The 23,216-nt window shown below is 38.0% G+C and overlaps 2 protein-coding genes across 2 annotated transcripts; one reads left to right on the top strand and one right to left on the bottom strand.

Moving 5' to 3' along the window:
* The first annotated feature begins 956 nt into the window (after nucleotides 1-956).
* LOC116297386 (ubiquitin-conjugating enzyme E2 J1) lies at nucleotides 957-9,055 on the top strand. Its single transcript, XM_031705602.2, has 8 exons — nucleotides 957-1,097; nucleotides 1,217-1,290; nucleotides 3,265-3,396; nucleotides 4,177-4,261; nucleotides 5,621-5,726; nucleotides 6,404-6,468; nucleotides 6,970-7,037; nucleotides 7,524-9,055. Exons 1-8 carry the CDS (start codon nucleotides 1,067-1,069, stop codon nucleotides 8,061-8,063), a joined length of 1,101 nt encoding a protein of 366 aa, XP_031561462.1. The 5' UTR covers nucleotides 957-1,066; the 3' UTR covers nucleotides 8,064-9,055.
* Nucleotides 8,998-18,753, bottom strand: LOC116297387 (hemoglobin subunit alpha). Its single transcript, XM_031705603.2, has 3 exons — nucleotides 18,241-18,753; nucleotides 11,210-11,426; nucleotides 8,998-10,707 (listed from the first exon to the last, which is right to left on the bottom strand). Exons 1-3 carry the CDS (start codon nucleotides 18,411-18,413, stop codon nucleotides 10,552-10,554), a joined length of 546 nt encoding a protein of 181 aa, XP_031561463.1. The 5' UTR covers nucleotides 18,414-18,753; the 3' UTR covers nucleotides 8,998-10,551.
* Between the last annotated feature and the right edge of the window lie 4,463 nt (nucleotides 18,754-23,216).

Here is a 23,216-nt window from a genome sequence, read left to right as displayed (position 1 = left end):
TTACTGATCAGGAAGCTCGGCCGAAGCCTAAGGGAGAGGTTAGTCGGCCCCTAGACCGTAGATGATTAACTCCTTGCTATGACCAGCAAACTCAAATTTTTGATTTGGACGCTGATGGCTTTGAACGCATACTTATTCCTTTCCATGTGGGATGCATTTAAACGGACTCGTGCATCATAGCTAGTAAATTTGATCTATTTCGAGGTTTATCTGCCGTGGAAATATGATTTTAGGATTTTTACTTATAGATTCATTAAACAAGGACCATACTCCTACTAGACATCGAGGGCTAACTAGATAAGCTGCAGATTTCGGCCCGAAAACTAAATGGAACGTGCATCGTAAGTTTGATTTCACTGTTAAATAAGCGGATGTTCTATAAAAGCTTGTCTTCATGATAAGAATCAGGGTGGTAAGCAAGGGGGTGCATTGGGTGCACGTGCATCCCCACCCCCTACCCACCCCCGCGCAAAAGCTGAAGGTCCGCTGACTCATTCTTATTTTTTTATCCACTTATGTGTAAATTGCCAGTAGCATCTTAACTATCGCTCACCCAGTATTGAATTTTGTCAGGCCTTGGCGAAGTGCCAAGGGAGTTAGAGGTTGGGGCGAGGTCTGACACTCCGCCTTATCAAGACGGCTTTAAAAAATTAGAATTCGCAAATATATGCAGCCACAAAAATCGCGAAAGCAATACGCCAAAAAAATGTAATGTTGTAGAGTCATGACATTGTAGGACAGGAACAACGAAATATTTGTGTATGACAAAGCATTTCAGTTTGCTAAGGAACAATTTTGTCATGATTTTGTATTGATTTACACAACATGGCTACCATGAAACTGTGAATCTGAGATTGGGCTTCCTGTGCATCCAATTTTTTGAAGATCGGTCGTTGCTATAGAAACACCAACAGGATCGCGCCACCTTAACACCCGAGGTGCACTGGGTCTAGTGTTTTGGCTGAAGGGATTTACAAACCGACACGTCAACCGCGAACCAAAAACATGGCGAAGTAGAGGAAGAAACTGCCTAAAATCACTACTTTAAATCCCTATTCTGGGGAAAATGGAAAAGAAATACAATCTTAGAAGCCCAGGTAAACTACTTGAAGTCCAAAATGGCACGAAAGTTTGTTCTTTGTTGATAAAATAGAAGTTAATCTTGCTGACATTTTCTGTTTCTTGTTGTTCTGTTTCTTGTTGTTCGTGTTCTCAGCTGTGAAGCGGTTGATGAGAGAAGCAAAAGAGCTTCATCAAGCTACAGAACTCTACTATGCTCAACCTCTAGAGGTAAAAACTGCTTATAAATCGTCCTGCTGAATAAAACTCTATCTGAGAGCGATAAAGAATTTAAGCTTAAATTTTTGCAGTAAGTTTAATAAATTATACCAAAGCATTTTTTCCATATTCACCATCTTAGTGGGACCCTCAGACGTCTTTATCTGTTAATAGGATTTATTTATTTTTTATTCCTGTTCGCCAAAATCTTAGTTAAATCCCCTGAGAATTTAGTTTCTATATTTAATAATTTTAAACTAGCTTTTTAGTGGAGTTGTGGCGGTATTGGAAATACATGTACATGTAGTTATAAGTATATCCTTATCTAGGGGAATGCATAGGGGTCGTATGCTGCACCCATATTTTGGATACAGTTACAGATGCGTTCAGATGAGTTGATTAGAATGGAAAGCTATGTAGATGAGTCTGTAAGAGGATAGGGTTGATAAAATTTCCTTGTCTAGTAAAAATCACAGACATTGTCACATCCAATGATATACAGCTGCCAAGGGATTAGCTATTCAGCTGGTGTGTCGTTGAAACAGATAAGACTGGAAGTATCTGTCTGTGTGTACTCTTCAGACAGCTGATGATGTGACTTGGTGCTATGTTCCATGCTGCTTTCGTACTGCTACAGCAGAGTGCATAACATTATCCTTGAAAAATTTTGTAAGAAATTGCACAAATTCGCACAAATTAGTATGTTTCGTAGACCTCAGTGGAGTGCAAACAATTAATCCGTGAAACACTAATTACTAAATAGTGCAAAATAGTGCTAATTAAACAATAGAAAACAATGGAATTTGCATGAAATTGTGCTATTTAGTATTACTAAAGTTTCACAGTTATATTGTTTGCACTCTGGACAATAAACCTACAAAACTTTGCACTTATTTGTACAATTTTGTTATTTAACTTTTTCACAGATATATAGAGTACAAACATTAAATGTGTGCAACATGAATATCACTAAATAGTGTTATCTTATGTTAATTCTATTGTTTTCTTTTATTTAATTAGTGCTATTCACTACTAAATAGTGATAACTATTGCACACATTTAGAGTGCTCACACTAAATCCGTGAAACAAATACTAATTTTTAGCACTAAATAGTGATAATTAAACAATAGAAAACAAAGGATTCTGTATGAAATAGTACTAATTAGTACTATTTAATGTTCACGGTTTGTTCAGTCTAGTATTTGTACTCTAGTATGCAACTAATATTCATTCTACAATGGAGTCCTGTTATCTTAAATCTCCTGGAAATCAGAGAAAAAGTTAGAAATAACAGGGATTCAATGAGATATCCGGGGTAAAACTGTAAGAAGATGATGACTAAATGAATAATAAATAAATAATGTATGAATAGTGGATTCCACAGAGTGGCTCTTCTTTCACTAGAGTCCATTTGGAATTCAAGAGTTGATTTTTATGGAGGGAGGAAAACGGGAGAACATGGAAAACCCTCGAAGCACAGGAGAAAACCAACAAACAACTCTACTCATATGTAACACTGAGCACTGGGAGACTTTGGTCACATTGGTGGGACGCAAGCACTAAATGGATAAAATGATTAGCAGATACCAGGACAAGACAACAGGATCTTGCCGTTGTTTGAACAAAACATTTTTTATCATCCTTCAAAATGCTTCTCGTGGAATTAAGAAACTTAAAATTTGAAAATAAATTAGAATAAAATCTTGTTAAAATTGTACGTGACACAAATCCCAAATCACCATGCCAACCATACTTAAACTTTCCAGTCTAATATTAAACAATATATTTTTAAACTGTCCAGGTTTATAAAGATTTATTAACTAAATACACTATGAGCATACAAAGTAGAAACATTATTGTTTTGATTCTCCCTGTGTGACTATAGTTAGAGGACCACAGGTATCCCAGTAAATGCCTAATTTAGGCGACTTGTCCCTTAATTTTCAATATATTGCAATGTGTCTAATGCAGTTTATTTTTTCCAGGATAATCTATTTGAATGGCATTTCACAGTTCGAGGTCCACCCGATACTGAATTTGCAGGTGGGCGATACCATGGCCGCATCACCCTCCCACCAGAGTACCCCATGAAGCCACCCAGTATCATGCTATTAACAGTAAGTAACTTATGAATATACCCATCTATGGTATGTACCATGGCCACATTACCCTCCCACCCGAGTACCCATGAAGCCACCCACCCAGCATCATGCTATTAACAGTAAGTAAGTTATAAATACCTATCCAAGATTGTCAATAGAAGCCGGCAACCGGCAGATTCTGCCGTCTACTCTTGCTAATTCAGCCGCCTATAACAGCCAATTCCCAGTTCTCTCACTAACTCAGCTGCCTACTCGGCCACTTCCCAATGTAATCATAAATCTTGATTAGAGTTCTTTAAACTACCAATATTCGTGAATAAAATAAATTTTAACGCAATCTTTGTTGCTGTACTATGAAAACTGCAACACAATCGAAACTACAATGATTGTTGTCTGCCATCTTAAATTTTGTGTGAGTGAGTCGTGATTTCAATTTCATAACCACCTACCAAAAATTTTATTGACAACCCTGCTATCTATGGTATTTATCATGGCAACATCAACCTTCCACCCAAGTACCCACGGAGCCACCCAGTACTGTATCATGCTATTAACGATAAGACTAGTTAAGCCTCAAAAAATAACAAGTCAACGGACAATGTACCAATTTACTAATATACAGTACCATTATCACAGTATCCTCTCACCAAATATTCCTAGTAAAGTGTCCATGTGTAATCTAATTCAAGCTTGATTTTTTTCCTTTTCACTGGATAAGAAAGAAGTGTATCCTATATAAGACCTTTCCCCTCTAAAGAACCACTTTATAATGAGATTTTTCAAATATTATTTCAGCCCAATGGTCGGTTTGAGATTGGAAAGAAGATATGCCTGAGCATGTCAGCTCATCATCCTGAAACATGGCAGCCTTCATGGAGCAGTAAGTGCTATCTGGATTTCATGCCCTGTACAATGTTTGCAGTAGCTGCTCTTTTTGAAATCAAAAGCTTAATAGGATGTCCTGCGATAAACCGATAATACTTTGTATAAAGGTTTTGCACAGGAGTAGTCGTAGCTCAGTTGGTTAGAGCGTGGCCTTCAGAGCTAGAGGTTCATTTTTGTCTTTTTTTGGTTTTTCTCTGTTCTGAGTAGCTTACTTTAGCTTTGAATACCCATAAAAAGGGTCACTGATAGTAAGAGGGGGTAGAGGGCGCACCTTCAAGCGCATTAAACATTAGCCCTCGGCTCGGGAGAATGGGGCAACCACTCCCGGCGTTATCGAAGTAAAATAAATTACCTTTACCTTTACCTTTTTTACCATCATGTGTGCATGCCCCCAGTACAGCTTGGGCTGCCTGTGGTTAGATGGCAGAAAAATAAAATTCCTTTGCTTTTATTTGGAAATTTAATTCTTTCTCATGTAAAATAATTGTATTGTTCCTACCATCCAACTTGGCTGCCATCATGTGATGGTGCAAAACCTCTATTCAGTGGGCTTCCTGTGGCATATATATTTTGCTAAAGCTTGCCTTTGTTTGATTTTAGTTTTTTCTGAGTGTATAACATGTTATTGCACTAGTTGTAGAACTAGAGCTGTTTGTATGAAGCCAAATAAGATATCCACCAAATACACTGAATCTGGTGGATAACTTGTGCTCAAGCTTTGTTCAACAGAATCATGCCATCGCTGGATAAGGCTAAACAAAAAATAAGTGTGTTTCCTGTTGCATGAGAAAAATAATTGGGGCTGGTAGGTCAGATTTTTTTTACTGATACAACAGTGGAAATGAGCTTACTGGGAACCCTGTGGTGCATTTGGGAATGAAAAAAATATTAGGGTCGGCAAAAATCGGCAAGAAAATTAGGGTCGGTCGCGCAACAGGAAACACACTTATTTTTTTGTTTGGATTTATCTGTCCCCGGTCGTACATTGGGTGGATAGATTCTTAGCCAGTGGATAAAATAAGGATTTATTTGTTGGATAGTGCTATCAACCCATCATGCAACTAGGTCCTGGTGGATAGCGCTTAGTGCTTATTAGGCTTTTATACAACCGGCTTCTGAAGCATAGAACTGTGCCGAATAGATATTTGATGGGCTTCCTGTGGTACTGTATATAATTTGTTTGCAACTTTCATTTTTTTATTACGCAATTTTTGTCACACATGAGAGAAGAGAAAAAAGGTATAGAATAGAGTCAGGCATTTTTTTCATACCACAGGTAGTCCAATAAACTAATGATGTTTGTTACTCATTGAATAACACCCTGACAGTATTGTGATTTTTGTTACCCCTACAGTCCGTACAGTGCTGATGGCTATCATTGGATTCATGCCCAGTAAAGGAGCAGGTGCTATTGGTGCACTGGATTACTCACCAAAAGAAAGGAGTGCTTTGGCAAAGAAGTATGTGTTTAAAACTTGTACAATTCTTTTCTTTTTCTGCCTTTTTCATTTGAATTTATTCTCTTCTTTCCTTTTCCCCTTTTCTCTCTTCATTTTTTTCTTTTCATTTGTCCCTTCCTTCCTCTGCCCTCCTCTTCTCTTCTCTTCTCTTCTCTCCTCTTCTCTTCTCTTCTCTTCTCTTTTCCTCTCTTCTTCTCTATCTCTTCTCTTCTGCTCTCTTATCTCTTCTCTCCTATTTCCTCTTCGTTCCTTTCCTTATATTTTCTTTTTCCTCTTCTTTTCTTCTACGTTTCTCTTTTTAATTTTCATTTCATTTTCCCTACTCTACTTTCTTTTTGTTTCCTATTCGTTTTTGTCCTTCCATTTTATTCGCTACTTCCCTCCCCTTCTGTTCACTTCCCTCCTTTGTTTTCCTTCCTATTCCAAGGGACAGAACATTAGATTAGGGTTGGGCAGTTTATTTTGTGCAGGAATATTTTTTACGCCTCATGAATGTGCAGAAATTTTCTTTTGAACAATTTGGAATTTTTTTCTTGCACTTTTCTTATGCACGATTTTTTTTCACTATTCAAAGCTGTGCTCGAATTTTTTTGGGGTTTTTGCCCAACCTAATCCCCCCCAAAATCTAATGGTCCGTCCCTAAGAGGTTCTTATATAGTGATATGACTAATCCCCAGGTCTGCTGAGTGGAAGTGTAGTGTTTGCGGGTCCTGTAACAGTAATGCGCTATTGGACGAAGGAAGTAAGTATGAGTAGCCTAGTGTTGTAGGAAATCTGGAACTCTTTGGTGACTTCAATTTTATGATTTCGCACAAGCATGTTTCTTTCCTGATATAAACACGGTAGCCAGCCAATGAGCACGCAAGTTATATCTCAAAAGTTTTATCCAGCAAATCATTGCACGTGTTGAAAACTCCTTGAATTTAATTTACGTTATCAAGGGCACTTGAAAAGCTCTTGAATTTTATGATTTTAGCGAAACTCCTTGAAAACTCCTTGAATTGTTGCTTTGATAATTTCTTGCATGGTTCTGAAATAGATCTAGTCAGAAAGACTGGAGAATCTGAAAGTCGGCCAGGTGCAACCACCGTGTAAAACTTTGGCATATTTAGCTGAACACACTCCTTGAAATTTCATTTTTGGGTCCTTGTATACTCCTTGAATAGTCCTTGAATTTTAAGTGGCTACCTCAGCACGAACCTTGCATGTTATGTTCATACTTATTTTATTATGTCTAATGCAGGTGATTCAACCAAAACTAAGGAAGATGAACAAGAAATAGCAGAAATAGCTGGGCAGATTGCTTTCAAGGTAAATTGTGCTATGTCAGTATTAGGCCCTGGCTAAACGAGGAAACTTGTTTCCAGAAATATGTTTCCCTAAATGTTTCCTAAGGCGGCAAAACTGCCAGGAAACATCGGGAAACAATGTTTCCATGCGTCTTGGAAACATGAAATGTTTCTGCCGCACAGCAAAAAATATGTTTGCGTCTTGGAAGCAAAATTTGTTGCACGCAGCAATGTTTCGCATGTGGCTAAACTAAGAAACGTCGAGGAAACATGCGCGCGCTAAACATGTTTCTGGAAACATGTTTCCTCGTTGAACCAGGGCCTTAGTATGATGGTTTTTGTGGAGGAAGGAAAACCTGATATTCCAGAGAAAAACCTTCTATTGTAATGTCTATTCACGTGTGTACTGAGTCCAGGAATCCAACCCAGGGACCCCAGAGGTGAGGGTTGAGTTCACTACCACTACACAAACCTTGATTATTAAAATTTCGTAATTTAATGGTTTTAGGAAGAAGACAAGAAGAAAGAAGACACTAGTACATCTATATCAACATCACCTCAATCAACACCCAACACAGGAACCAATGATGTTGGAGCTACCCCTCCCATCTACCCTACCCAGATACCCATGTCTAACCCATGGATGGGCTATCAACAGCAATACATGGCTTATAATCCGTATTACATGACCTATGGTTTCAACTACCCTGGAGTCTTTGGAGGTCAAGCACCAGTGGGCGAACCAATACTCACTGAAAATGCTAATCAGAATCAATCAACCAATCAGAGTACAGATGCTAATATTAATCAACCATCGAATCAAGAAGCAACCAATCAGAACTCAGTATCCAATAGCACCGAATCAAGTGTTCGACAGCGGACTGTTACTAGCCAACAGGGGCCTCAAAACCAACCGGCGCATGCGCCCACTGTAAACGCTGCCGTACAACAGCATTCGATGCATGCCGGCATGGCGTCTTTAATAGTGATGTGGCTTGTAGCTGTGTCTATAATTGCTTTGGTGTTGCGACGCATTTTCATTGAATGATTCTCCTTTTATCGCAATGGGTTTCAAGCAGTAAGACGTATTAACCCCAAGCAATGGTCATAATTGGCCCGCGTTTTTACAGGTCAGCGCTTAATGTTTTTAATGCTGGTCAGTAGTAACGTGGAGTCATTTGGCTTAAAAGCGCTTATGCGCATGCGTTTCAGAGCTAGACTCGGTCCTTACATGGCTGAGTTGAGAACCACGATGTAAGATACAAAACAAATGGTATATATAATTACACTCTCACTTGGTAGGCGTTCCCCAATTAACTCAGGACTACCGTAAAGTTGACTGGATGAATATAAGTTTTTCGTCATGGAATAGAATAGGCCGTTTGCATGATGGCGTCATTTGATTGCCACTACCAAAATCCTTCGCGATTTTAATAAACTGAATAAGAAGGTGTGCAGGGGATTCTGGTAGTAGTAAATAACTGATGCCAATAATCTTTTTACAAAGTACGAATTTCTCGCTCGCTGATTGGCTATTTTTTATCATAAGAGGACAGACAAATAAGCTGACGTCAACAAAAGCGCGATCTTTCCGTTGGTTGCTTTGATCACTAAAAACGAGATCAGAAGATTTATCGTTTTTGTTTTTGTTGTAAAGAATTACATCAGACCTTTGTCCGTCCTCTTATTGACGATAAATTGCGTCGTCACATTTTCAAATTACTTTGACAATGTGATGACGCGATGTATCGTCGATAAGAGGACAGGCAAGAAACTGGAGTAAATCTGTTAAATTTCGGATAATGCTGGATAGAGGCCTATATGATATTGTGCATGCGCGTTGAGTCCTGGTGCTTTAGGAATAAAATAGCGAGTGGGGGAAATAAAAGTAATAGGACGCCGGGGTGGAAAATACGAGAAGCGACGCAATAATACTGCGCACGCACCAAAAATGTTTGTAGTTTTATACCACTATACTATAATTGAACTTACCAATTTTATTATTGAATTACGAGAGAAATATATTACTATTCGGAACAACCCCACGAGTATGTTTATAATTTTTTAAACAGAGTGAAGTCGCTATCGTTATTTTAGTCCCCTCGGGTGTCCGGGTTCGATCCCTGGAATTATTATCTCGTGTGAATAGATTTTCTTAGGTGTCTGGCTTCATTTGAGGGTTTTTAGGCGTAGGGCAAATGTCGAACTTTCCATGCACCGAACTCATTAAAAACATTCTTTGATGTAATTAAGTTTGGTGCATGGAAAGTTCGACGTTTGCCCTAGGCCTTACAGTTTTAATCAAGCAGTTAAATAGAGCGTTTTCACTCACGTGAGAAGGCAGCCAAAAACAATAGAAACTTTTTTTCTGCACAGCATTTGCATAAAAATAGAGTTCAATTCCCGGAGGATAGAAAATGTATTGTTTTGGTACCCCATAATGGCCGCTGTGACGTCACGTGAAAACGCTCTATAGAAAGTTTGCATGATGGCGTCATTTGACTCTCACTACCATAATGCTTGGCGAATTTTCTTTCTTATTTCCATTCGTATTCCCTCGTGAGAATGAAAAGACTATTGGTGCTAATGAACTGAACAAAAGAAAGTGTGCAAGGTCAAAAACGCCCATAAAAACGTTCTATTCGATCTGTGAGTCATCCTTGTCCAGACTTAGATCAGCCCAGAGGTTGTCTCAGGGTTCGATCTGTAAGATAGCCGTACCCTGACTTAGATCAGCCCAGAGGTTGTTTCAGGGTTGTATCTGCGAGTTAGCCATGCCCTGCATGACTTAGATTAGTCCAGACTTTTTTCAAGGTTCGATCTGTGAGTTAGCCATGCCCTGACTTACCCTGACTTAGGTCAGCGCATAGGTTGTTTTAGCGTTCGATGTGTGATTCACCCTGACATCGATCAGCCCAGACGTCATTTAGGGTATCGATGAATTCGAATCGTACGATTAAGACTTTTCGTACTTTTATATATTAGCGCAGGGATCACTCGAAGGCTTAAACTTTCACGTGATACTACTAGCCCATAGCGACAGAAAGGCCCTGCCCGTCATGTGCTATCAACGTGCAACAAACTATTATATTGCTTAGTATTAATCTGAAGAATTGAATTTCATGAATCTCCGACTACCAGCCTACAATGATAGGAAAATCATCCATGTAAAGTTTGTTCGAAGACTCGCCACTATTCGGCAGTTGAACTCGAGATAGACCGGAAATGACGTTTGAAGATACCAACCTCAACGTACGCAGATCCTTCAAACTTTCAGACAGAGCAGACAGAGCGTGCTATTGTGTCGCGCGAAAACGGAAAAAAGTGTATTTTTCAGTTTGTTGAGGTAACCTCATTATTCCTCATTATTCAAGAAATGGGATGTCGATGATCTCCAAGAACTGATGACGGAGTAGATCATGTCGGTCCTCAAGTATCGAGTGATACCTAACAGCTAGCAGTGCTATGTTGCGGTCTCTAAATAATGCTTGCACTATAGCTGTTCACACAGATATAAAGATCACAGTCTTTGCTAGCTACGTACCCTCAGACATTTCTAAGCCTTTCAACATCATGATGGCAATGCTGTCAAAAAGTTGGTTCCAGGCTTTCTCGACTTCACTGTTCCAAAACGTGGCACTGTCGAGAACTTCCATAATGACCGAGAGGAAACACTTGCGTAGGTCGTTAAACTGAAAACATGATACAATATGGTTAGCGTAGAACCCGGCTTTTGGAGCCTGCATGGTTGAATTATTAATTTGAAATAGTTTTGCTTGTTGTGGGTTTCCTGTGGTTTTAAATCTATGACATCCAAACACCACAGGCGACCCATAAAGAGAAGTAGCCTGCAGCCTAGATCTGATTACATGAAACCATAAACCTCTAACCACGAGAAATCCATAAAGAGCAAAGTAAACCCATTTCAGAATTTTAAAAGAAAAACATCTAAAGTTCCGAAAGCCGGGTTCCCTGTGGCGGAATCATGCAATGCAGTGTCCTCTTTTCCAGCAGTCATTACTCTCGGTCCCAGATTTCCCGTGCCGGGAAGACCTGGGACGGACATTAGACTGATGGCTGCAAAGGGGGGAAAAATCTAGTTTCGAGTTCTCTTTGCTCAGCCTTTGTCTTGTTTGTGGCCAAGTGGAGAAAAAAGAAAATGGACGTGGTTGGGTTTTTGAAAGAACAACTTACATGGACGTGACTTGGTCGTAAATGTGGCATGTTATGGCGTCTTCCAAGTTCTACTAAATAAGCAGAGAAGCTCTCTGAATCTCCCATAGCCGTGACTGCATTATCTATAGCCATCAATAGTCTTTTTGGATGACCGTGTGTCCCATTGATGTGACCAATATCAATATTTTTGAATTCTGTAAAATATTGTTTTAGTTCTGGATGCATAGTTAGGAATCTGTGGATCAAGAATATTCTCCATTAGTCAAATCCAACCAGTGGTCTATCATCAATGCTGCATTCTGATTGGATGAGCTACTATTAAGTGCCGGCTTTGAAAACCAAAACATAAGATTTAACTTTAATTGAAAACTTATTTGGATCTATATATTTGACCGACTAGTTGGATTTGGCTCAAATAAATTTCTCATCTCATTTATTGAAGTAATAATAAGGCCGGCCACAAGAGCTCTGCTAGTTCAGCTCTTTTGAGATCTAACAGCTAAGATGGCGGCCGCCATCCAAACCCAGTCCCCTGACCGTGCGCGGACTCTACCACTACGATTAAGGTGTCTGGACCCCCTCACGCTTGACCGCTACCTTCCACGTTTGGAACGCTGGTGCATAAACGTGTTTTTATCCGATTGCAAATCTTTTTTGCACATAAGTCACATAAAGATTGAATTGATGTTTGATGCAGAAAAGTTTTCCGTCCACACACTCATGAAAACGGATAAAATGTTTCGCGTCCACACTAGTCCGATCAGAGGCGGCAAAAACGCTTCATTGCACTGATCTGCTGAGGTGAATTTTTTAGCCTTCACGCCATGTTCCCATGACAATCATGACGTCATCGTATTCGAAAAATTTCGGGTTCGAAATGTTCTTCGTCCACACTAGTGCGGCTAGTCGGCGTTTTCAAATTGTTCCACTCTGGAGACCGTATTCGAAAAAATTCGTTTTCGGTGACGAATTGTTCCGGATTCGCCCGGACTAGTGTGGACGGTAGGCCTAACCGAATAAATAAAAATTCGGATTCAAATTTATCCGGCATATAGTGTGGACGGGGCTTAAGAGCAACTGTCTGTAAAAATTAAACATACGGCGGAAAGGCTCAAATTTTCGAATTCGCTCTACTTTTGGATTTTAGTAGTGTATGATGAAGTACGAAACGCTCTGTGGTTAGTTTTGAAAAATACTTAATTTTTAGTTTTCGAGAAAAAGGGAAAAATCGGTTTGAGCTCTAGAGACGATTTTCGCTTGCAAAAGATGGCTGAAAATTGCTTACTTTCGCTTGATCCGTGTATCAAAACTGTTGATCCAAATAGCCTTCTAATTCTTTCTGCCAATAGTACAACTCTTATTTGCTCATTATGAGTAGTTTTATAAAAATTGAACAACTTTGAATTATTTAACACAATGAAAAGCAAAGGGCACTGAGTTACGATGCTCGTCAGTGCATCTCGAAAACTGCGAGTTTCCCTATGTGCCATCCTTCCAAATCTTATGAGATTACAGTCAACAACTATTGGGAAACTGCTCTTTAAAAAAATGTATTTTGTATTTTGGGGAAATAATTGTGCGCTTTTTGCGAGAGCTTTTATTTTGACTCATTAAATATGCAGAAATCATTGTTTGGCGATTGCGTGACTAAAGACTTCTCGAAATAAATTCCCTTGAAACATCATTGTTTTTCAAATCTAGTCTATACAAATAAAAGAAAACCTTAATATACTAACCTTCGACACGAAAAGGTTTTTTCCGTTGCTGCGTGCACTCATTTGAGTTATCATTCAAGCTAAGCCTAAGTGCTACAGGTAAGGTTAATAGTGCATTCTTTAATGGAAAATACAGAATTACTGTCTTTATATCTTAGACATCTGTCTTTAAGATAATTTTTTTTCCAAGTCGATTAAAGGTATTAAGTGCGTTAATGGTACTTGATCAGGGTTATCAGAAAGAGTGCTTTAATATAATGAGGCAAAAAAGAAAATTATATGTCTTTCGCCCACTTTTGTTCCATTCTCTTCCAGTTTTTTTATTTTTAAATTGCTTTGTAAAAAGAAATCTCATAAACTCTAGCAACGAAAAAAATCTCAACTATTTCAAGCATTGGTTGTCGCTTCAGTTATTTCTCGAACAACCGTATCCAAAATTGTATAGGGAAGCACGGGTGGCGTAGCGGTGAGAGCGCTCGCCTCTCACCAATGCGATCCGGATTCGAGTCCCGCTGAGCACGGTGTCGTATGTGAGTAGAGTTGTTTGTTCTTTCTCTTCTGTCCTTCGAGGGTTTTTCTCCGGGTTCTTCGACTTAATTCCTCCCTCCACAAAAATCAACTCCTAAATCCCAATTGGAATTACAGTGAATAGCTACTCTGTAGAAATGCCACTGTTAAATCAATCCCATTCATTCATTCATTTATTCATAAATTGACTCTAACAATTTGTCACTAATTTTCTTGTTTCATCTGCTTACCATGCGTGAATAATTTCAAATCAAATGCCAAGTATGTTATCTCTCTTCTCGTCTAATTTTCAATAATATTCAAGGTTCATATTTCCTAGTTTCCTTAGTGTCTGCCTTCTAGGATTAATATCCATAAGGTTTATCTCGACACACTCATATCCATGCGACATGGGAAAAAATGTCAATCGCGAGGCTATTTTTGTCGACATTTTCCAACAATAGACAAAATAAATGAAATAGATGTAAGGTCATTTTCTCACATTTTCTCATCTTTGCATCATAATTACCACGACCTAACATCTATTTCACCCCGGTCTGCTCTCAGTCTGACCTCTAGCTCAGCTGGTAGAGCATCGGTAGTACAATTCCGAAGGTCGAGGGATCGATTCCCAGCGAGGTCGGAAATTAATTTTTCCGTATCTAATTCCAAGGGTCTTTCGCCCGGAATAACCTCGTTCCCAAGCACTATAACTTATCTATATTTCTATATCTTCATGTATTTCATAAGTGCTACGCGGTGCACATATTCTCATCTTTAGATCAAGTAAAACATTTGTTTAAAAGTCAGTACATTCGTACCGAGATCCGAGAACCATGTCCGAACCTTTTAATGACCGTAACACAATCCAATATGATTTGTACCACGTGATGGCTAGTGCGAAAATGGTGAATTGACGTTTATCACAATAGCTGGATAGGAATTGTGGACGCCCACGACACGAGTGAAAAACGTCTGCGCATGCTCTGAATCCGCCGTATGCAAATTAGTAAAACATATGTAAATTTAACTTTCAAACATGCCTGATAAATAGGACTTCACAAAATGCCAAAACAAATGTCCATGCTTGAAACTTAAGACTAATTCTTTCATATTTCATATTTGTTAATGCAGTTTCTTGGTCTTACAAAAGTATACTCTCGAACTTTTTTGTATGGAGAAGACAAACATTTATTTTCTTACTCAAACTCTTCAAAATTCCTAGAAAACGTGCTGAATGCACGCATGCGCAAACGTTTTTCTCTAGTGTCGACGCCCACCTCATATTCAAATTGTTAGTTAATTTTATGGAAAGGAGTTTTTTTACCGATACGACGGCCATCTTGAATTCTGTTGTCTTGATTATTTAAGACATTATGGGATGCCGAGGGGGAATCTGTTGGAAAATTTATATACTGCACAGCTGTCAGGTTGACTTTTTATAAAACGTTACGCTTTGCAATGAGAAGTACATTTTAAAAGCAACCGAATTCGCTGGTAGTTGACACTATATGTGAAACACCGAGATTTCAAATTATTGGAAAACGTAAACCCGTCACTTTATGCTAAACGTATAAATCGTCTACGTTTTTTCTATATTTTGAAGAAAAGCTACTAGCTGAGACAAATACTATTTTTAGAATAACCTTTACAAAACCCCGCGCGAAATGATAAGAATGGCGGTTCCATTTTGAACAACGACGGACCTTAATAAAATAGAGAAGTTGAGAACACTTAAGGGAATTTTTTAACATGGTATTAGATGAGTGCAGTTATAATGTCTGGTAGGATCGAGTATCACTTTGTATTTTCCGGTATTTCAAAATGGCGAAGATTTGTCCGTCCTTAAGAATACAGACTGATAGTATTTGTCTAATTTAGTTTTGAAGATGTCTGGAATTGTACATTTTATATTTGCCGTTTGTGACAGAGGAAAATAAAGCTTGAGCACGAAAAATATTTTGATTGGTAGAATCGGTTTGTTTATTCGGTTTAATTGATTATTGGTTTATTTTGTTTGTTTTATTGTTTTTTCAGCTTTTAGTTTGTCTCTTTGTCTGTCTGTCTGTGTCTCTCTGTTTGTCGATCTGTTCGTCTGCTTGCTTGTTTGTCTGTCTGTCCGTTTGTCTGTCTGTCTGTCTGTGTCTCTCTGTTTCTCTGTTTGTTTGTTTGTTTTTTGTCTACATGGTTTTAGTTTGTCTGTCTGTCTATTTGTCCGCTTCTCTGATTGTCTGTCTGTCTATTTGTCTCTTTTTGAATTTCTTCAATCTTTGATGGATGATCAAAGGAACATCACTGTTTGAATCGGTTGCCTAGTTCCCAAGCTTGCACTCGATCACATTGTCTTGCCTAAGAAATCCTTTACTGATAACTGACCTTCAGCATTAACTTATTTCACTCGAAACCAATCTCGTACCCAGAGCCCTTATTTCTTACTGCGCATGCTCGACGAAATAATTGGGCTTTTATATATTGGAGTTTTCCAGAGCCCAATTATTTCGTCGAGCATGCGCAGTAAGAAATAAGGGCTCTGGGTACGAGATTTACTCGAAACTAACAATAAACTAACATTCTACATTCTACGCATGCGTGCATTTTAGCACGTTTTCGAAAAGTCAAGAGAGCGTTTTAATGAGAAAAGAAAGCGCTCGTTTTCTCCGAATATACTAAAAATATATGCTCTCGCGAGACCTAAATACATCTAAAAATGCATAAGTAAAAACAATATGAAAGTAAAGACATTTTGTAAAATTTAAAAGTCAAATGTGCATTTCTTTAATTTTTTTAAAATCTCATCCCATTATCTTTGGTTTCTAATTTATCAGCAAAAAGCAATTTTAAAGAAAGTAGGAGGAATTGGTCATTACTTAAGGATTTATATAGCGTCCTTTTCATATCCAAAGGTGCTTTACAGGCTCCTTTATTGTATGAAGATATAACTAGCTAAAAACTAGTGTGAGCTGCGTCGGTGTTTCTAATGGAACAGTAATGATAAGAAGGTAAATTATACACCGTGAAAAGATGAAAAAACTTACTAAATTACTTGCTTTATTGAAAGGACAGTTTTCAATCAAAGGAGATGGATAATGAGATGAAACACAGTCCCCTAGATGGTCCAGACGACGAATGCCTGCTGAGATCGATGCTAATAGTCGACAAGCTCTTTTTCTGGTTTTAATAACATTAAAAACACCAAACACTCAATATTCCAATCTTGGGGATGTTTTATAAGCTCTTTTCGCATCCCCTGATAATAATTACTATATCGACATCAGTGTTTTATTGGGAAATACGCCCCTCGTATTTTTCATACGAACTACATCCGGGACCTCAGTGGCATATTTTCCATATTCTCACACCTGAAAACATCGATTACGTCTTTTCTAATGTTTTCCCGCCCTTTTTAACACGCGTTCAACAAGGCAGTTTTGTTTGTTAAAAGTGTCTATACAATAAAAAGAAAATTACACGTATGAAGTTTATCTTCTCGTGTTGAAAAATATTTCACTTGTTCGCTGCTTTCACCACTCAAAGACAAACTTCATATCTTCAAGCCAACGTGTAATATCCTCTTTCTATATTGTTAAAACAACTGTTATGGAACTAGACTGATTCCTTGCAGTGTTTCAGCAATTCTGGATATCAAAAAGGAGCCCTCGACCTTAATTTGGAACCAGTGTCACATTGAACAAAAAATAAAATATTTCGGCATCTTCCGATGTCATTATCAGGTACGCTTGAAAACACCTGACGTGGAAGAGTGGAAAAAATATATAGAAAAAACTATATCAACTGTTCCGCATAACCAGTCTCGGAGACTCAGTTCTAATTGTCGGGATTTTATCTTAGACATGAACAGTTTTTCGATATTCATTTATCAATAATTGTATTTATTTTTCTGTAGCAACATTTTCTCCAAAAACTAAAAAATCAAAATTCCTACTAGTCTTTCTAATTTCGCAATTTAAAGTCAATAGGGATGCGAAAAAAATCATACAATAACGGATTGGGAAATCGTATCCTATTGTCGACCCAAATCATGTATGATAAATTGCCATCCAGGATTTATTATTAAGCTTATATCAATGTACATATACAATCAATGGAGTATTCTAGACAAACACTTATCAATAACACTTTCGGGACTTTCGGCACATTTGATAAATATCACATATTCAAGTCCTTTTTATTGTCGAAATCTATAATACTAGCAATTTCGCTAATTTTTACCTCGAGTAAATCCATTTTTACTTTAAGGCTTGTAAAGTAAATACAAAGTGTGACAAATTAGAACAAATCCGTCGACTATTTGCATAAGGAACGATTATCCAAAAAATCTTGAAGCATTGCCGGCACTAAATGGTTGAAAATCATTGAGAAGTTGAATTTTCTCCACCCGTGAAAATTGAAAATAGATCCGGTATTGAAATGTTCAATGAGGAAGTAAATGAACTGGTGAGATTGCCCGAATGGTGACACTCGCCTTCCAACCAAAACCATATATTATAATTACCTCTCCGAGCTGCACATTATTATTTAAAATGAAGGAAGCTTCAGTATTATAAATTGATAAACTTGTACTGAATGTAGAAATCTCTCTCTAGCGTGTTTCTCGATATTGGAAAAGCTCGAAAATATTCACGAGTGACTTTGTCTTCGGCATGCTGTTTTGTATTGCTATTCGTTTCTTTTCTTTTGAGCTGCTTAGAAAAAGCGTTTCGTAGGATTATTAGTGAAAAAGAAGATCTTAATAATCCCAAAACTGTCAGGTAGTTCAGGAAGCAAGTTAGATTTAAAAATTCGCATTATTCTTACCACCAAACCTACCGTTTGTAAACAGATATCCCAATTTCTCTCTTCGAGACCTCGAGAAATTTCCACGTTTCTCGTATCAAGTATTTCTGTTCATAACTTAATTCACAGCTCTTGGCCATTTTGAAAATGTCAATATGAGCTTTTCGATGTGCAGGATTGACATCTATAGAGCTAGAACATCCCATGGTCAATCTGTTCTTGTACAGTGTATTATTTTTTTTGCCTCTTGAATTCTTAACTCGTAGCTACTTGACAGAACTTGAAGCTAGTAAATCGCTTCTTGGTCGACTTAAAATTGTAGGGTTAATTGCAATAACTTGATTGTATAATCCTTAGCGTTTGTAGAAAATACGCTAAATTGATGATCAGAAAAGCTTGGAGCTCGTCGACTCCCGTCTTCAGTGAATGTGGTACGTGTCTTCAGATTGTTTACAGGGGTATAGAAATGCAGAATAACGCGGTTCAGACTATCGGGTTTCTTTCTCAAAGGTCACTGTTTCAACGTTCTTGATGACTCCCTGCACGTACGGTAGCAGCTATGGGCAACGAAGCTGGTTCCACTCTTATGTCTCTCGCGCGATGGTCTCGTGATACAGGAATAAAGACAGTCACTTAATTCGAATCCTCATTTATATTCATTATCTTGCAGCGATTATTTTTTTTCCAAACTGACAACACATCATTTGGTATAACACACGTTATTCAAAGCCCATCATAATCGGATTTCTATTTTGGAAATGAGCTTGAAAGGATCTTCTTTGTAGAGAACAAATTGGAGATACCGAAAAAAAAGAAATGTCAGATGATAATCAGGGTCTTGTCGAACATTTCGTTGTTACTATGGTAACGTTTCCTTGTCCCGAGTGACACTTATCCTGCATGCATGGTTTTTAAGAGTTTCAATTTTTATTTTCTTCATCCTTTTTTCTTTCCTTTCGCCATTCATGTTTTTCGCTTTATTATTATTATTTTCTCTCTTTCTTTTCTGCTTTCTAAGTTCTTTGCTTTCCTTAATTCTACAGTTTATAACCAAGGAAAGAAAATCAAAGAACAACAACAAAAAATCCAATGGATCTTCAGCTGATTATAAATGTATCAAAAGAAAGCGTTATTCTCTTTCGAATGTATCCCACGTACTTCTAATATCAATTCAATACCAGAGTGGGCTAAAGAGCTCAATTAATTCGTCCAAATAAGCAGCTGCAGCTAGTGATAAAGAATTGAAAGAATGGAAAATTATTTTACAAAATGAAAAAGTGTCGCACACACTAGATGACTTTTTCGACAGCTTGACAAGTTGACTTCACAATTAAAAATATTTCAATAAACCTCTTCAGCTTGTGCGCAATGTTTTCCCATTTCAGACCACATGTCATTCTCTTGAGAATAAGCCAATTCTTTATTACTTGAATTGTATACAGATTCATTTGCCTTCTCGTCTGCAACCATCAAACAAAGGAACGATACTCTAGGGAATGACACGTGGTCTGATATAAGCAAAACATTTCGCCAAATGTAAAGAGTAATCCAGTACCGCTCGAAAGCTGGATTTTCATTGCTCCCTAAGTACAGTACCGCTTTTGTAAGGTTAGGTTTAGTGCTATTGTTTGGATGACCAATCCAATCATGTAACTCGTTCCGAGCGGTGCGGGCTGGCTCGAGGTTAAGTCCGGCATTGTAACAAGAAATGAAATATTTCATAATATTTGAATCACCGCATTTAGAGCTGGCATGTTGGCTTTGTTTGAAGAATTCTTATTTACTTAGCAAATGTGAGCCCTTCTTGAAGTTTGTCAGAATTGTCTAAACTCTTTATATAGAAGACATTTTCTTCAAATAACTGAAAGTTAGAATTAAAACCGTTGTTGGTTTTGAAACGACAGATCAAAGAAACTTAGACCCAAACAGTTTTATGAACTGACCAATGATATCGACATATGTCGTACACAGGTTTCGACAATAAGATTACAAAGGTCTGAAAAGTATAGCGTACAATTCCCGCCAAAATTCGATCATCGTATTGAATGTCGTGTTTTACGTGATTCAGCATCCAAATCCACGACCAGTACTTGCATGTTTTCGATAATTTATCCAACTGCAACCCAGTCGTGAGCCGTCAACTTGGGCTCAGTAATCTACATCGAATTGTCTCCCCAGTAGGGGAGACAAACGTCAATTTACTCTACCCCAGACAGTTTTTTTTTTTTGGACATTGAACATGGTCGGACTTACGCAATATTCTGTAGGTAACCATCACATGATGGCAGCAGCCATCGGACTAGAGGCAAAGCAATAGACTATTTGTCCCCTGAGAAACTGAATTCTTTCGCACATTAATCAGATTAGGCCGTATTCAATAGGCCCTTTGCAGTTAACGGTCATGTGTCTGTACTGGTGAGCAAAATTTTTCATTTTATTTTAAATTGGTGATTCTTTTTAGCAACTTGTAAAGAACTGAATGAAACGATGTGCAACCAGTGTGTTACGAAATGCAGTTTTATTACGAACTCCCGAAACAGGTTGTAGAAAATTTGTTTGCTCACCAGTATATTTCACCCATGGGAATCAAGATGTTCATTCATTTGCTCTCAGTGAATTAATCAGCACGTGATTACTAAGCTTCAAAGGCCCATTGTCCCTGCCTCCTGTCATGGCTGCCATCACCTGTTGGTGTAAAGCCTCTATACTTGGCCGTCAAGGTACTGAGTATAGTAATTCAGGAAAACCGAGATCTTCAAATGAATTAAACCCTAAGTTTTTGATACGTGGATCTATTACCGATCGCCGACGGTTTTCTAAATTTAATTGATCATTAATCATTGATTGAAGAAGGTACGTTTGTGTTGGGGGAGGGCTGGGGGATTGGGACAAAACCTTTTAAGCTTTTGATATCTATTACGATCACCGATAGGTTTTCTAATTAATCATTGGGCAAGGTAAATCTTTTTATTAGGGGGTGGGGGTGGGGTGGTTGGCCGGGGTATTCGTAGTAAACTTTTTAAATATTGTTGTAGCCCTCCCCTTTCACACAGTAAGAAATTCATGATCCTCCAAGGAAAACAGCTTTCTTTTTGACCCTCCCCGTAAAAGCTCAAATATTTACTGATGAACCTCCCCTCATTCAATGACAGGCAGACACTGTCCGTCATGTGCTCCCAACCAGAGTATTCTATTGCTTGGTATCAATCAGATGAATGAATCTCATGAATCTCATTACCAGCCTACAATGACAGGCAAACACTGCCCGTCATGTGCTATCAACCAGAGAGTATTCTATTGCTTGGTATCAATCAGCTGAATTAATCTCATGAATCTCATTACCAGCCTTCAAAAACCAAATACACACAAGATCTAATACTGCAAATTACCTGTTATAAATACGCTCTCATTTGAAAGGGAAAGATATTTGCATTAACAGACTGGCTGGCTTATAATCAGGGGAGTAGCTTATGACTGGAAGGATATTTGCAATAGAGTGGTTTTATTTATGAAAGGAAAGGAAAATAACTATTTAGTTAGTACTAGTAAATAAGGAAGAAAAAAAAAGAGAAAACAATGGGTTTAGAGTCTACTACTAATTAGCAACTTGTGTACTTCCTAAGAACGCACGCGTTCATTGGTTAATTGGAGGTGAACATTGTACGATATTCACCTCTGAATCTCGGAATATTGAGTCGGCAACAAAATGGCATCTGCCGGCAATCGTTTTGCTACAATTTCCGATGAGGAAATTGAAAAAATGAAAGTAAATGCCATTCCTATCAATACTAAAAAGGCAACGAAGTATGGCCTAAAAGTTTTGCTAAACGTTTTGCGTGGATTTGTCACGCAAACTAAAAGTTTCTGTTTGTTTGTTTTTATTGAATTATTGTATATAAAAATAAGTTACTCTGTACACAAAGTGGTATATGCTAAAACTCAGGCTCAGTGAATATGGAGAATATTTACCTCGCCGCTCGAAGACTTCGCGTGTCGGTAAATATTCCCCGATAATCACTTCGCCTTCGGCGAATAATTGCTTACTATTATGAATACTATTTTTTCACGGGTTGAATAAAATCACTCTACCAGACTAGAGGATTTATGACCAGGGGGGGAGGTGCTTATAACTGGATCGAAGGATATTTGCATTAGCAGATTAATGAGCGTATATACAGGGGGCATATGGGGGATTTTTGCGTTGCCAGACTGGTGGGCTTATAGCCGGGATTTTACGATATTAATCGTTTTTTTAAGTTTAAAATTTCGAGTTCTCTTGCTCTATTATAGCGTCAGTAAGTCTATACTCATGGGACCAACAGCGATATTTTAAAATTCCTTTTAAATGTCGGTGAACCTGTAAAAACGAAAAGGATTTAGTGAAGTGCTCACTTCTGACTCCAGTGTTAGTAAATGCAGCAACACTGGTTTTAGAGCAGGACGGCCTTCATTTGACATTTCTGCAGAGTTTTCAGCTTTATTTATTTGTTTATTTATCTATCTTATTTTTAAGTCAAATATATAAACATTTGATAGAAAACCTTCACAATTAATTGATAAATAAAAAATACTTAATTACCTCGAACGTCGGCAATAAGCATATACATATGGCGGGCTTATTGCCGACGTTCGAGGTAATTAACTCTAGCTAACTCTTACGTACATAGAGTCCCTCGGATACGTCACCGACGTTTTCACAGTCATGCGAAAACAGCTCTCAGATCGTCTGCGTAGAATGCAACGAGAACTAAGGATTAGACAGTTTTAACAGCAACTGCAAATGAAACTTGCTTGAAGCAGATAAGCATTAAAGCGACCATATACAATAGCGATAAAAGCCTTTTGAATTGTCGTTGAAGCTGTGAAAAATGATGCTTAAAACATAAGTGAGCTTGAGTTAATTTAACGGGTCCAAGAATGGCTTGTGAAAACTAGTCGCTTATTATAGTCTTCTCCTTCAAAGAAGATCTAGTGCAGGTTTTGTTTCAACATCATCGAGCTAGGTGACA

Source organism: Actinia tenebrosa, unplaced genomic scaffold, assembly GCF_029948245.1.
Source record: "Actinia tenebrosa isolate PJP-AT-01 unplaced genomic scaffold, QUT_ActTen_1.0 PGA_scaffold5__44_contigs__length_20552954, whole genome shotgun sequence".
Classification (NCBI taxonomy): Eukaryota; Metazoa; Cnidaria; class Anthozoa; order Actiniaria; family Actiniidae; genus Actinia; species Actinia tenebrosa.
Note: the sequence above shows the minus strand (reverse complement) of the source record. Positions and strands in the feature narration are given on the sequence as shown.

What these genes read in the sequence shown, in the direction of transcription:
- LOC116297386 (XM_031705602.2), top strand. Translation starts at nt 1,067, where the DNA reads ATGGAAAAGAAATACAATCTTAGAAGCCCAG. An exon ending in ATACAATCTTAGAAGCCCAG is followed by an intron (nt 1,098 to 1,216) that starts GTAAACTACTTG and finishes TCGTGTTCTCAG; the next exon opens with CTGTGAAGCGGTTGATGAGA. An exon ending in CTGGGCAGATTGCTTTCAAG is followed by an intron (nt 7,038 to 7,523) that starts GTAAATTGTGCT and finishes TAATGGTTTTAG; the next exon opens with GAAGAAGACAAGAAGAAAGA.
- LOC116297387 (XM_031705603.2), bottom strand. Translation starts at nt 18,413, where the DNA reads ATGGGATGTTCTAGCTCTATAGATGTCAATCCTGCACATCGAAAAGCT. An exon ending in GGGATATCTGTTTACAAACG is followed by an intron (nt 11,427 to 18,240) that starts GTAGGTTTGGTG and finishes CTTGATCCACAG; the next exon opens with ATTCCTAACTATGCATCCAG. An exon ending in TACGACCAAGTCACGTCCAT is followed by an intron (nt 10,708 to 11,209) that starts GTAAGTTGTTCT and finishes TCATGTTTTCAG; the next exon opens with TTTAACGACCTACGCAAGTG.